The 14486-nt window shown below is 48.1% G+C and overlaps 1 protein-coding gene across 1 annotated transcript in view; it reads right to left on the minus strand.

Moving 5' to 3' along the window:
- The window catches only part of FGFR3 (fibroblast growth factor receptor 3), a 59078-nt gene that overhangs the window by 28002 nt on the left and 16590 nt on the right, over positions 1 to 14486 (minus strand). The window contains exons 2-3 of the mRNA XM_054391562.1: positions 7212 to 7475; positions 2820 to 2873 (exon numbers count right to left, since the gene is read on the minus strand). Coding sequence (XP_054247537.1) covers positions 2820 to 2873; positions 7212 to 7475 — 318 coding nt within the window. The remainder of the gene's footprint in view (positions 1 to 2819; positions 2874 to 7211; positions 7476 to 14486) is intronic.

The following is a 14486-nucleotide window of genomic DNA, read 5'->3' on the forward strand; positions in this document are numbered from 1 at the left end:
CCTGTGCCTGAGAACCCTTTCTGCAAAGCAATTTTTCCTGATACCCAACCTAAAGCTCTTCTGGCATAACTTGAGGCCATTTCCTCTCATCTTGTTGCATGTGAGAAGAGACCAACCCCCCACACCTTTGTTGCTCTTCTCTGGACATGCTCCAGCACCTCAAAGTCCTTCTTGTAGTGAGGGGCCCAAAACTGAACTCTATATTCCTACCTACTGAGCACACAGGTAGGATCCACTCCTCCCACCTGCAACTAGAAATGGCTTCATTCTCAAGTGCCCTCCCTCATTTTGGGTGCTCTTCCAGCAGATTTGGGGCTCACCAGCACTGGGCATCCTTGGATTAGCATGTCAATATTCAATCAAACTTGCTGAAGTTAAACTGGAACTGGAGGAAAGTGTCTCCATGTTGCAAACAGTGCCTTTGTTCTCACTCTCAGCAGCAGTGAACAAACTCCCTCTGCTTTTGGGCTGCTCTGTCCCCAGAGCCCTTCCATTCCCTCTCTTTCAGAGTTGGGGGCACACACTGCTGACTTTGTTTCAAGCAAAGCATGCCAAGCTCCAGAGAGAGTTTCAGGAACAAGAAAGGAAGAAGACAGAAAAGAGGAACAATTTCTGGAGCTCCTCTCTCTAAATGAATTCTGAGCCCTGGTTTTGCATTTGCAGGTGTGAAAAAAACCAACCAACCAACCAACCAACCAACCAAACACACAACAAAACAACAAACCAAGGGACCCACAATCATTATCACCCACCCTTTCCCACCAGCCAGCACTTAACCCAGCAGTTCATTTTGCTCCTCAAAGACAGCGGCCACCCATCCGACTGGAAGGGCCAATTAAAACCCAAACGAGGGGGTGAGACTTGGAATAATTAATACTGCCAAGCACTCATTTGGCAATTAGGAGCTGCCCCCAAATTCTGCAGCAGCCAGAATCAACCCTAATTGTGTCATTTCCCCAGCTGACACCTCCCAGCACAGAGCCAGCTTTAATTGGAGATTACAGGGGCTCTTTGAAGGGGCTGGGGCTGCCCGGCAGGAGCTCCAAACAAACAGATCTCCAGGGATGGGGAGTGCTGGGGCAGAAGAGCCTTGTGTGAAGAAAAGGGAGCTTGGGTTTTGTTTCAAGGCCAGGAAAACCAGCTGTGGGGAGCAGAGGGACTGGAAAGCCTCTTTCTGCAAAGGAGGATCATGGTTTGTGACAAGGGCAAATGATCTGGAGGGCCTCTAGCTCCTCTTTCGTCTTTTCTGCTGCCCTGTTTCTGCACTGCCCTTGGGAGAGAATCACAGAACCATGAAGGTTGGAAAAGTCCTCTAAGATCATCGAGTCCAACCACCAACCCAACACCACCATGGCCACTGAACCATGTCCCCAAGTGCCACGTCCACATGTTTTTTGGACACCTCCAGGCTGCCCAAAGGGGTTGTGGAGTCTCAAGGCATTCAAAACCTGCCTGGAAGTTTTACTCTAAGTGATCCTGCTCCAGCAAGGGGGTTGCACTGGATCATAGTATCAGAGAACTGTCGAGGCTGGAAGAGACCTTTGAGATCAGCAAGTCCAACTACTCGCTTGGGCTCACAACTCCACCACTACTGCTAAAACACTGCCACTAAACCATGTCCCTCAGCACCACATCCACAAGTCTCTTAAATCCCTCCAGAGATGGTGACAATGACCTCTTCAGAGGTCCCTTCCAACCCATACCATTCTGTGATTCTTTTTTGCCCCAAGAGATGGAGGACACAGCTCTTTGGGCTGTCCACAGGACTGGCTACATCTCTGTGTCCACCTGCCCAGGATGGTCCTGCAGCCCTTGTCCCTGGTGGAATGTCCCAGCTGTGGTGGTGCTGGAGTTAACAACACAGCTCCTCAAACTCAAGAGAAGGTGAAGTGGAGGGTTTGACATCAAACAAACCAAGGTAAGGCACCTCTATGTCACACCACACCACGGGGTGCCACGTGAAGCTAATCAACCATTTGAAAGCAGAAGAGAAGCCAGCTTGTTCTAAGGAGACCTTTCAGCAAAGCCAATCTTTACCTTCAGGGCTAAAAAAAGAGGCAGCCTTGAAGTCAAGAAGACCCAGAGTGCAGGCTATAAATAAACACACTCAGTGAAACCTCTGTTTGCCTTTCCAGTAAGGGAAAACTTGTCCTGTCCCACAACCCAGCTCATGGTTTGTGATACCTGTTGCTAAGAGATGGAGTTTACTACAAACCACACTACAAAGGAAAGTACAGAATCATTTAAAGTGCTCATCAGAAACTGCTCTGCAGCAGGAACAAATCCTGACCAAACCCAGCCCTACTAGGCTTCAGCAAGCATCAGGAGCCCTCAGAACCTCTGCAAAGGCCCTTGTCGCTTCACAGCATCTGGCCCTTAATTCATAGAACCACAGAATGGTATGGATTGGAAAGAACCTTCAAGATCACCCAGTTCCAAGCCCCTGCCATGGGCAGGGACATCTCCCACTAGCCCAGGTTGCTCAAGGTCCCATCCAACCTGGCCTTGAACACCCACAGGGAGGAGGTATCCAAAACTTCCCTGGGCAACCTGTTCTAGTGTCTTACCACCCTCACTGGAAATAATTTCTTCCTAATCTCCAGTCTAAATCCCAAGAATGGGGCCATAACCACATCCCTGGGCAACCCCTTCCAGCGTTCCATCACTCTCGTAGTAAAGAAATTCCTCCTAATGTCCAACCTGAACCTACCCTGCTCCAGTTTCAAACCATTGCCCCTCATCCTAATGACGAGCTGCTCCACTTGGGAGCCACATCTCTTTGAAAGAAAATTCCCCTGTATCCCCCAAAAGCAAATTACCTGTATCTTCTGACTCATCATCATCATCTTCATCATCACCTGATGAAGGCGAATCTAGGAGAAGGAGGAGAAAGAAGATTAGGAAAGAAAGAGGATGGCACACAGGGATACCAAGCTGGACAAGGCTCTTGGGTGCCATGGTAGGAGGATGTGTCAGTGAGGGAGGACATCCAAGTGATGGGGCACCCTTCCCTGCAGCTCCACCAGCCCAACCCTGCCATGCTGCTGTGTCAGGGACAACAGCCCAGGAGCTTTCTGAACTGAGTGGGAGGTGTCGTGAGTTTGCCAGAGCTCTGCCACCAGAACGTGGGCCCCAGTGCCAAATGATTCTCCCTGTGTGAAGTGCTCTTCTCTTAAACACAATAGAATTCCAAACAGGGAAGGGTCTCTTTGCAGAATAAGCTCACCCCTGATATTTTTCTCCTCTAGCATTCACTCTGAAGACTTTTTCTTTCACCAAGCCTCAGGACAGCTTAGCTTTTCTAACTCACTTCATTCCGTTTTCCTTTTAACTCCACACACCCCTGCCCCATCTGCCCTTGGGAACTCCTGGCTCAACCACCCAGACCAATGCTTTCAAACTCCTTCTTGCAATCAGACCATCAACGTGGCTGCTCCACAAATCAATCCCCTCCTTTACATTCCTCCTCCAGAGGCACCTCCAGGCTGTCACTGAACACAGGCTCCAGGTGCGAATTTTCCATCTCTATCTCCCCAAAGCAACTAAACTGTTTCTCTTAGCATGGGGGAAAAAGGCAAAGAAAGACAAGGCAAAGGCAAGCAGAAGGAAAAGGGAGAGGAACAACAAATAGAACTCTGCAGAATCTGGAAGGATTTTCCACCAACTGCAGGAGTAAGGAACACAGGAACCCCCTCCCTGCTTTCCAGTGCAGTGGCACGTTGTGCTTTGCACCTTCTCTTTGGCACAGTCTCAAGGAAGTCTCCAAGCCATGCATCTAACTGCAAATCCACAGCTGAGGTCCTGCTGGCAGCAGAGCTAGGGAAATGCCATGGGGCTTGCTCAAAGTGAGGGGGGTATTTAGGTGTTTTGGCTGAACCAGCAAGTTCACTCAAGTCCTGGCGAAGGCAGAACCTGAGCCAAATGCCCACCAGCATCGATGAAGAAGCCAACACATTCCCAGCCCTGCATGCTCAGATTTGGTTACCCATACATTAACATCTGATTAGAGCTTACTTTGGGTTTCTAACGAACTGATCACAACCAGAGGGGCAGAATCCATTTTTAAACCAATTCAAAACCAGCTCCACAAGACTGAGGGAAGAGTCTTTGCCCTCGTGCTTGTGTTTCAGGTTAGAGATGCAGCTTCAGTTTTATGGCCACAGAATCATGGAATCATAAAGGTTGAAAAAGACCTCCAAGATCAAACCCAACACTTCCATGACCACTAGACCATGCCACATGTACTGGTTTCTTGAACACCTCCAGGGATGGTGACTCCACCAGCTCCCTGGGTAGTCTGTTCCAATGCCTGACCACTCCTGTAGCAAAGAAATTCTTCCTAATATCCAAACTAAACGTCCTCTGGTGCAGCTTGAGGCTATCTCCTCTTGTCCTGTCAGTAGTTTCTTGGGAGAACAGACCAACACCAGCCTCACTCCAACCTCCTGCCCCTGCTTACTGCAGGGGGTTTGGACTAAATAACCTTTAAAAGTCCTTTCCAAGCCAAAGCATTCTCTGATTCTGTGACTCTAATCATGGTGCCACCTTTAAGAGGTGGGAACACAACTCCCCAACCTCTGACAACAACCTCATCTTGGCACTGCCATGCCCAGCAATCAGGACTCACCACAAAGAGCTATCTGAGCACCACTCTTGCCACCTAAAGCAGGGCTTCAAAGCTGGAAAACGAGTGCTGCTGACAGCTAAAACGGAGCCTCCCCCCATTACCAGCACTTGGGGCTAATAGAATCAAAGCCTCATAATGCTGTCAGAAAGCAGGTTCAGGTTACTTGCCAGTGCCTAAGCTGTTATTAGCTATTATTAGTGAAGAAGAAGAAAAACACAGGGGCTTGAGCTTCTCAAAAGTGGAGGATTATCAGCCCTTTCCACCATTAAAAACAATTTCTCACTTTCCCAACTTTTGGGGGCTGGCAGCTGTTTCATTTGAGTGTGTCACCAGCTGCCCTCTTCTGCCTCCCTGCTGCCCCTTGAACTCAAAAGCATTTTAATGTCACTTAAAAAAAAAAAAGAGGAAAAAAAAATAAAGAGGGGGAGAGAGAAAGGTTCCTAACAACCTTAGATGGCTCCAATAATCGTACCTAGTTAAAGAAAGTCTTTCAAGGGCCAAATACTCCTTTAACCATTTAATTGCTCTGACCTTGAAGTATTCACAGCAATCTCCAGTACTGCTGAATGAAAAGCAGATGTTGGTGAACGCTCCCTGAAACAAGCTTTTATTCTCATGATGGTTTGATTCTCTCACTCACACAAAATCCTATTTCTGGCACCAGAAAGCCCTTTATGGGGTGGATGTGATTTACAATCACAAACATCTCTGAGCTTGGCTTTCAGGCAGAAGCCCTTACTTTTTGAGGGGACTCAACTTCTGGAAGCAAGAACCTGCTGTGTGGGGATGCTTGAAGATGCTCCCAACAGTGCAAAGGCAAAGGAAAGTTTTGAAAAGCTTAGTTCCAGGAGGGGTTAACCCTTCTGAAAATTGTTCCTAACATACAATCTAAATATAGAGAAGAACAGATTTAGATTGAACACTAGGAACAAGTTTTATACCATGAGGGTAGTGGAACACTGGAAGAGGTTGCCCAGGGAGGTAGCTGAGGCCCCATCCCTGGAGATACTCAAGGTGAGGCTCGACAGGGCTCTGGACAACCTGATCTAGTGGAGGATGTCCCTACTGACTGCAGGGGGGTTGGACTGGATGACCTCTGAAGATCCCTTCCAACCCAAACCATTCTATGCATTCTACAGTTCTATGGAAATTCTGACTTTTAAACTGTGTGCTCAGGAGGCTTTTTATGTGCTCACAGTGATGAGTATCCATCTACCAATGCAGCAGCCTGGAATGATGGAGATGATCTTAGTGTTAGTGGTTAGCTATCTGGGAACACCAGATTTTTCTAGCACTCTCTGTTTAGTGATCCAGAGTGGGACACTTTGTGGCTATTTTGCCCAGCTGTCCTGAACATGGCCCAAACAAATGACAGCATGGGCTTTGCTAACACAGCACTTGTTTGCAACGTGTGGAAAAGAGGAAATAGCCTCAAGTTGCACCAGGGGAGGTTTAGGCTGCATATTAGGAAAAATTTCTTTGGTGCAGGAGTGTTCAGGGATTGGAACAGGCTGCCCAGGGAGGTGGTGGAGTCACCATTCCTGGAGGTGTTCAAGAAATGAGTGTCCATGGCACTTGGGGACATGGTTTAGTGGCCATGGTGGTGTGGGGTTGATGTTTGGATTTGATCATCTTAGAGGTCTTTTCCAACCTTAGTGATTCTGTGATCCTATATGAATCCCAGTACCTATGAAGTACCTGTTTGAGACAGACATGATTTACAGCTAAGCTGCTCCTGAGAGCTGGGGCTGTTCAGCCTGCAGAAGAGAGGGCTGCAAGAAGACCTTAGAGCAGCCTTCCAGTACCTGAAGGGGGTTACAAGAAAGCTGGGAAGGGACTTTTTACAAGGGCTTGTAGTGACAGGATGAGGGGCAATGGCTTTGAGCTGGAAGAGAGGAGATTTAGACTGGAGACTAGGAGGAAATTCTTTCCAGTGAGGGTGGTGAGACACTGGAACAGGTTGCCCAGGGAGGTTGTGGATGCCTCCCTACCTCCCCTCCCTGGTGTTCAAGGTCAGGCTGGATGAGGCCTTGAGCAAGCTGGGCTAGTGGGAGGTGTCCCTGCCCATGGCAGGGGGGTTGGAACTGGATGATCTTTCAGGTCCCTTCCAACCCAAACCATTCTAGGATTCTATGAAACAAACTTGTGATAAGCAGAGCAAAGGGAAGAGATTTATCAGCCATGAGAAGGAAACACTTTTCAGGAGCCTCCAGCTTTTTCTTGCAATTTTTGCTCCTGGTTCACCACAGAAAGTGGCAAAAGTCATTTAGCCTCCCTGACCCACAGCTTGCTCCCTCAGCAAAGACACCAAAGGCACATGTAATTTGGGTAGAAAAGGATATCTGGTGCTGAATCTGACCAGCACCATTTCTATGTCTCTCTCAGTACTTGCATCAAGCTTTAACAGTTGGTGTGGAGACACGAGAGTTCTTCCACTGTCAGCCTAAGGACTGCCAGGAGTTAGCAGGGAGGTGAAGCCCTACCAAGTAGAGATGACCAACACAGAGCACCAGCTGTGCTGAACTTGTGAAGAAACAAAAAATGAAACCCAGCACCACCACCAAAGCACCATGATGGCACCCACCTGTAACTCTGACTGTGAAGTTTCCCAGGACCTCGTTGGAATGCCTTGGCTTGCAACTGTACAGCCCCGAGTCATCATATGACACATTGATTATCCTCAACAGTTTTTGTCCAATGTGAGTTCTGTTGGTAGGTGCAATCCCAATACCATCTTTAAACCAGAAAACAGACACAGAAGAGCCTTGGGTGTTGCAGGAAAGTTCAATGGTATCTCCACTTCCAAACACCAACTCTTCCAGAAAGGTGGTCTCGCTCCTCAAGTATTCTGCAAAGGGAGAAAGCAATGGAAATGAGTAAATAAGAGCACTTCCGAAAGGAAATGTATCTTACAATTGCTCTACTGAGGCTTCCATGTGCCCAGAGCTCAGCCTTGCCTGACCCAGGCACAGGGAGTAAGGCAGAAAGACAGCTGCACACACTGCAGCCAAGTCTCCTGCTGATCTACAAGGATGGCTCCAACCCTACAGAGACCCAAACACGACCACCCCACCAGGGGCATCACAACAAACAGCACAGACTTCTGTGCAGGGTCACTGCAACAGCCAGTGTTGTGTGAGGAGGTGATCTGGCAGAAATAAGCACGTGCTGAGAAGTTCACAGGGCAGTCTCTGGACCTAGACTGGATGGTAGGAAAAATTTCATCCCTGAAAGAGTGGTCAGGCATTGGAACAGGCTGCCCAGGGAGGTGGTGAAGTCACCATCCCTGGAGGAATTCGAGGAACATGCAGACGTGGAATTTCAGGTATGATTTAGTGAGCATGATGGTGTTGGGTTGATGGCTGGACTTGATGATCTTAGAGGTCTTTTCCAACCTTAATGATTCTAAGACTCCATGATCTTTATTCCTATGAGCCTGTCCACAACCCCTGTGAGACCCATCAAGGAGGAGACACAAGGAGCAGAAATGGGGATAAATCCAATTTCTCAAGTGACTTCTGAGTGACCCAAAAGCAACCTCTTTGGGCTGAAGAAAAACAGGGGGAAGGGCAGACAGAAGACTCAGGCTAGAACAGCTAAACAAATCAGCCCACCAGTAGCTCCCTGATGGAGATACTCTGTGCAACAAAAAAAGTGCAAAACCAAAGACTCAGCATGGAAGCTGAAACCTCTCCTTCTTCAGTCTATCTACCACCTGCACCAGTTTGTTCCATGAGTGGTGACAATGAACCTTGTCATGAGCTGGAGAACTTTGCTTTTCCACTTTTTTTTATCATGATGCCTGTGTGACATTACTCCCACTCATTAGGAGGAATACCTGGAAAGATGGAGTGGTGGATTAAAAGACCATTACTGATGGTTTTAACCTCACTCCTTTCAACAGTTTGTCACAGTTCAGTTTACAAGCTCAGGGCTTAAAAAATAAACAGGACCCAAACTGGAGACCTCCACAAAGTACTTCAGTGCACACTTCAGTGCTTAAGGACTTTGCCCAAACATGATCTTAGAGAACAAATTTTTACTCCTCGTTCCTCACACAGCTTTCAAACACAATGGCTCCAATGCTCCAAAGTGGAGACAGTCTCATTGGCATGCTGAGAACAGCTGCAGTTTAGAATCATAGAACTGGTGAGTTTGGAAGAGACCTTTGAGATCACCAAATCCAGCTGCTCACCTAGAGCTCACAATCCCACCACTACCATGAACCCACGTCCCTCAGCACCACATCCACACATCTCTTAAACACCTCCATGGATGGTGACTTCACCTTCACTTCCCTGGGCAGCCTGTTCCAATCCTTGGTAACCCCTTCTGCGAGGGCATTTTTCCTAATATCCAACCTGAAATCCCCCTGGCACAACTTGAGGCCATTTCTTCTTGGAAATGGAGGAATTCCTCTTGACCTCTTTGACCTCATTGCTGTCTACAACTACCTGAAGGGAGGTTGTAGCCAGGAGGGGGTTGGTCTCTTCTCCCAGGCAACCAGCACCAGAACAAGAGGACACAGTCTCAAGCTGTGCCAGGGGAGGTTTAGGCTGGAGGTGAGGAGAAAGTTCTTCACAGAGAGAGTGGTTGGCCATTGGAATGTGCTGCCCAGGGAGGTGGTGGAGTCACCACCCTGGAGGTGTTCAAGAGGGGATTGGACGTGGCACTTGGTGACATGGTTTAGCAGTCATGAGGTCTTGGGTGACAGGTTGGACTTGATGATCCTTGAGGTCTTTTCCAACCTTATTGATTCTGTGATTCTGTGAAGCAGGCAACCAGAACTCACTTCTCCCACTGGGTGCCCAGAGCCCAGCACTTCCTTCCTGCCTTCCAGCTGCAAGTGCCTGGTGTTTCCAACACCTTCCCAACCACAGATACCAAGACATGATGAAGACATGAATTTGCCTTCACTGAGGCCAAGCATCCAGCCATCAGACTGACTTGCAGAAGTCTACATCTCTAACCACCATGTGGTGTGAGCAAAGTGGCAGGAGCTGGGTGTGCAACTTGTGCTTGGGAAGGGTTTAAACGCAGATAGGCTGAACCCTCCTAGGAGCCTGGGTGAAGGCTTGGCCACTTTCTTCAACCTGCACCTTTCCATTGCTAAATCCTAAGGAAACCAGTATAGGGGAGGAGGTGTTGAGCTCTCCCAACACAGTTGCTGATTCTGTCTGGTCACACACCTTTGACTGAGGTGGTCAGAAAACTTTCCCCTACAAAGCAGCACTGTGGGGAGGCAGGTTCTTGGATCTCCTGGGGCTGAACACTCATCTCCTGGATGTGAGTCCTGTTTCCCAAGAACCCCATTCTCACTGCTGGCAAACAGCTGTTTCCACCTGCCCTTTAAACCCTTCCAAACATGTTTCTATTGCCAGTTGGGCTCCAAAGGACCCCCTGCTCCCAAAGGAAACTCCCAGTTGGGATCCAACTGATAGCAGCAGCATCACTTCAAATCCACAGCAGACACAGGTCTAAATTACTGGGGACTTAACTCCTGAAGGGGTTATAAGAGCCCAATCCAGCACCTGCAGAGCTGGGATTGATGTGCCTGCAGCTTTGATGGGTTCTGAAGAGAGGAAGTAATCTAGGTGGTGGGCTCCCAAGGTAGGACCAAAACTCAACCATTCGTTAGTTGAGCCAAAGCAGTAATGAGCCAAGCATCCCCATTCTGATGGAGATCAACACCTGCAGCACTATCACTGCTGTCATAAAGAGCCAAGAATCACCAAGAGAACACTTCTGATGGAGATCAACACTTGCAGCACCATCACTGCTGTCATAAAGAGCCAAGAATCACCAAGAGACACTTCTGATGGAGATCAACACTTGCAGCACCATCACTGCTGTCATAAAGAGCCAAGAATCACCAAGAGACACTTCTGATGGAGATCAACACTTGCAGCACCATCACTGCTGCTTAGCAAACACTCTAGAGATAAAGAGACAATTTTTGAGCTGTTCAGAGGAGCAAAAAAGGCAGCAACTAGCTGGGAAGCACCTTCCACAACGAGGAGCAGCTGGCCCAGCAATGCCAAAATGCTTTTGTATGCATTCACTTATAAGGATAAGATACTTCATCTCCAGAGCTGCTTGGCTCATCCCAGCAATAATTCACTTTCTGGGTGGTTCACAGCTCCAAGAGCTGAACTGTGTCACTATTTCCATCAGATGTCTGCTCCTCTTACACATCAACTCTGCTTTCTGGCTGAGCCTGGAAATGTTTTATTTTGGGTTTGATGCAGGCAGCCCTCAAGAACTGCAGGAGGACATGCAGTTATGGAATCATTGCCCTTCTCTGGACCCACTCCAGCACCTCAGTGTCTTTTTTTGTAGTGAGGAGCCCAAAACTGAAGCCAGTACTCAAGGTGTAGCCTCATCAGTGCCCAGTACAGGGAGACAATCCCTTCCCTGCTCCTGCTGGCCACACCATTGCTGATCCAGGCCAGGATGCTGGTGGCCTTCTTGGCCACCTGGGTACACAGTGGCTCATCTTCAGCTGGCTGTCAACCAACACCCCCAGGTCCTTCTCTGTTGGGCAGTTTCCAGCCACTCTGCCCCAAACCTGGAGCATTCATGGGGTTGTTGTGGCCCAAGTGCAGCACCCAGCCCTTGGCTTTGTTGAACCTCATACATTCAGTGGGGGGTGGTTTAGGAGGAGCAAACTTTTTTCCTAGAGAATTATCAGAACAATCACCAGGTTCAGTTCTGTCAGATACAGCTTTCATCATAAACAAGAGATTATGGAAAGAGAAAAAAAAATAAATCTCCAATGTTTAGCTTGGCTCTCCCCAGCAGCGTGACTTTGGAAGAGCTTCTGGAATGGAAAAGCAGATGTTGCAAATCTGCCTTATCTAGGGAGCAACTGTTGACTCTGTTGTGCAAATCCTAATTTACATCTGCATGAAAGGTTTCAGAGATTAAATGGCATTCAAGGAGGAATATTAGCTTTTCTCCCTCCCTCCAGCCCTCCTTTGAATGGATTTACTACTGGCAATTAGCTTTCTGTTCCACTGGCCAAGTAGAAAACAGGATTCATCAGGACTCTACAGTATCCTTCTTTTAATGGACTCTTTTCTCAGATCACCCAATTCAGCTGCTGAGAGTTAAGAGAAATAAATTGTCACAAAGCTCAAATAGCTACGAAAAAACCCCACACTTTGGCCAGGAGGATTTCCCTGTAGCACTTGGAAAGCTCTGACTAGGAGAAGAATTAAAAAAAAAAAAAAGAGAACAAATCCAAGGGGTGTCCTGGCTATACCTAAAAAACCTTGGGAATGTAAACCCCAAGAGACACAAAGCTCTGGGTGCTGCTGAGAGCCCAGAATTTGTTCCAAGGACATCATTCAGCTGGGGCTTTGCTGGCTCAAAGGAACAGGCAGTGATGTGGGGTCCTTAAAATCTGGCCAGATCATGCCTTCAAACACTTTCCCTGGCTCCCCCCAACTCAAAACACCAAAGAGGGAAGCAACCACCACCCATATCTGACCATCTCACACTTCTGCACTCTGTTTTCAGCAGAAACACAAGACTGACATGAAAGGTCTTCCACTTCATCAATGGTCCCTAAAGACAGGGAGCAGTGGATGCTGAGGTCCCCAAGCTGTGCTGTTCCACGTTCAGAAAATGTTTAGATGAGGAGTTTAGGGACATGGTCTAGCAGCTGTGGACCAGGAGATACTAGGTTATGGTTGGACTTGATGATCTTAAGGCAGATTCTATGATTCTCCATCTCCTCTGAGAGCTCCTGCCTCCTGCTGAAGCACCTCAAGGATGCCCATGCCAATGGTTCCTGCTCTCTCAGACACAGAAGCCTTTACTTTACATAAGCTGTATCAGATCTCAGCAGCCTACACGCAAGCTGGGGATGACACCAGTGCCAGCCTGGCACGTGGGTGAGCGCAGCTCTGAAGCTGCTGTGCGCACCTCACCTAAGTGTGGTGGCCAAATGTGGTCAACCCAAACTGCTCCCTACTCGAGGCAGAGTGATGAGACACCCATGGGGCTGACCTGAGGTGAGACCCAAGGCACTTCTGATGTGTCATCCTGTTGGTGTCTGCCTCTTGGTGCCTCTGAAGAGAGGTGGCCAACTTGGCCCCAGCTTGTGCTTAGCACAGCAAGGGCATCCCAGCTTCATCTCAACAGACAGATCCCACCACAAAACAGCTGAGGGTTTACATCTCTGCTCTTCAGGCCTGAGGAAGTCCAAAGTGCCTCACCACCCTTGTGGGGAAGAATTGCTTCCCAACATCTCATCTAGATGGAGCTTCTGGCAGTTTGAAGCCATCAGCCCTCGTCCTGTGGGCTTTGAGATCACATGGCACCAGAAAAAAATTTGCCATGGAGCCCCAGCCTTTCCCCTTGGGTTCACAGCTATGCAGCTCCCAAATCCCAGCTCCTCTGTATTTCCCTTGCACTTCTGGTGTGTGCTCCTCTAATCTTCACTTAATGCAGGCAGCTGGCAGCAAATACCCCTGAACAATGACTTTAATCCTAAGTATCCTGAATTCCACCCCCCACCTCCCTCCCCACATCAAAAAAAAAAAAAAAAAGAAGAAGAAGAAAACAAATAAAAAGCACAGCCCTCATGACAGGGAGCTGGAGCAATCCAAGCCATCCAGTGGGCCAAAGGAGCAGAAAGACACAAGGAGCTAAATTTTGCCTCGTTTGCTAATTAAAAACGGAAGCTCCCCCAGTCTGGAGCCAGGGTGGGGAGGTTGGGGAGGGGAGGGAGTTTTCATTCTATTCAAAAAAAAACAAAACCCCAAACCAACCCAAACCAACCCAGCTTCCAACTGGGACCATATTCAGTCCACATTAATTGTCATTCCAACTACGAGTGTCCTAGTTTCCAAATGAAAACTCCTCTCTCCAGTGCAGCCAGTGAAAACCAACACCAGTTTCCAGGCATTAAAACAAAATTTATTGATTGCATTTTCCCACCCACTAAAACTTTAATAAGCATTAAACCTCCAACTCCTGGCTCTGTGTTTCCTCCCTCCACCCTCTCTCCCCCATAAAAAGGGTCAGGGCTCCTCTAGATGGAGATTAGGACTTAATGTTTGGTATTTGTTTATGAGCCTATCAATTGCTTCTATTTTAGGAAGGGGGGGAAACACATCTAAAAAGGTAAAAAAAAAAAACAAACAAAAACAACCTTCTTGTACATGGATTAAGGAAGGGCAAAGGTTTAGGGTAGTTTGGGTGGGGGTTTTCTTCAATCTGATTGTGGGGGCTGGAGAGCTGAGGGATCATGTTCATGTTGAGGCAAACAAGTAAATAGTCTCCTGCTTGAAAGGTGCCCTGGAGTTACAGAAAATGGCATTTTTCAAAGATCCCTCTTTCTCACAGAACTTCAGCTCTTCCCTGCCAGCTGTTCTCAAATGGGTAAAAGGAGCAAAAAAATAAGATCAAACAGTGATTGAGGGGCCCCTCTGTCTGCATGCTTAGGAGAGAAAACAAAGGTCAAGCATTTGAAATCGAATCAGTGAATCACAGAATTGTTTTGGTTGGAAGCGACCTCTAAGTTCATCAGGTCCAACCATCTGCTCAACACCACCATGGCCATTAAACCCTCTCCCCAAGTGCCATGGCCACACATTTCTTGAACACCTGCAGGGATGGGGACTCCACCACCTCCCTGGGCAGCCTGTGCCAATCCCTGACCACTCTGGCAGCAAATAATTTTTTTCTTATCTCCAACCCAAACCTCCCCGGCACAATTTCAGGCCATTTCCTCTCATTCTATCACCTGGATGCTATGGGGAGGAGACCAATCCTCACCTCACTCCAACCTCCTTTCAGGGAGTTGTAGAGAGCAATGAGGTCTCTCCTCAGTCTCTTTTTCTCCAGGCTG

The sequence above is a fragment of the Indicator indicator genome, chromosome 23 (genome assembly GCF_027791375.1).
Source record: "Indicator indicator isolate 239-I01 chromosome 23, UM_Iind_1.1, whole genome shotgun sequence".
In the NCBI taxonomy this organism is placed as follows: Eukaryota; Metazoa; Chordata; class Aves; order Piciformes; family Indicatoridae; genus Indicator; species Indicator indicator.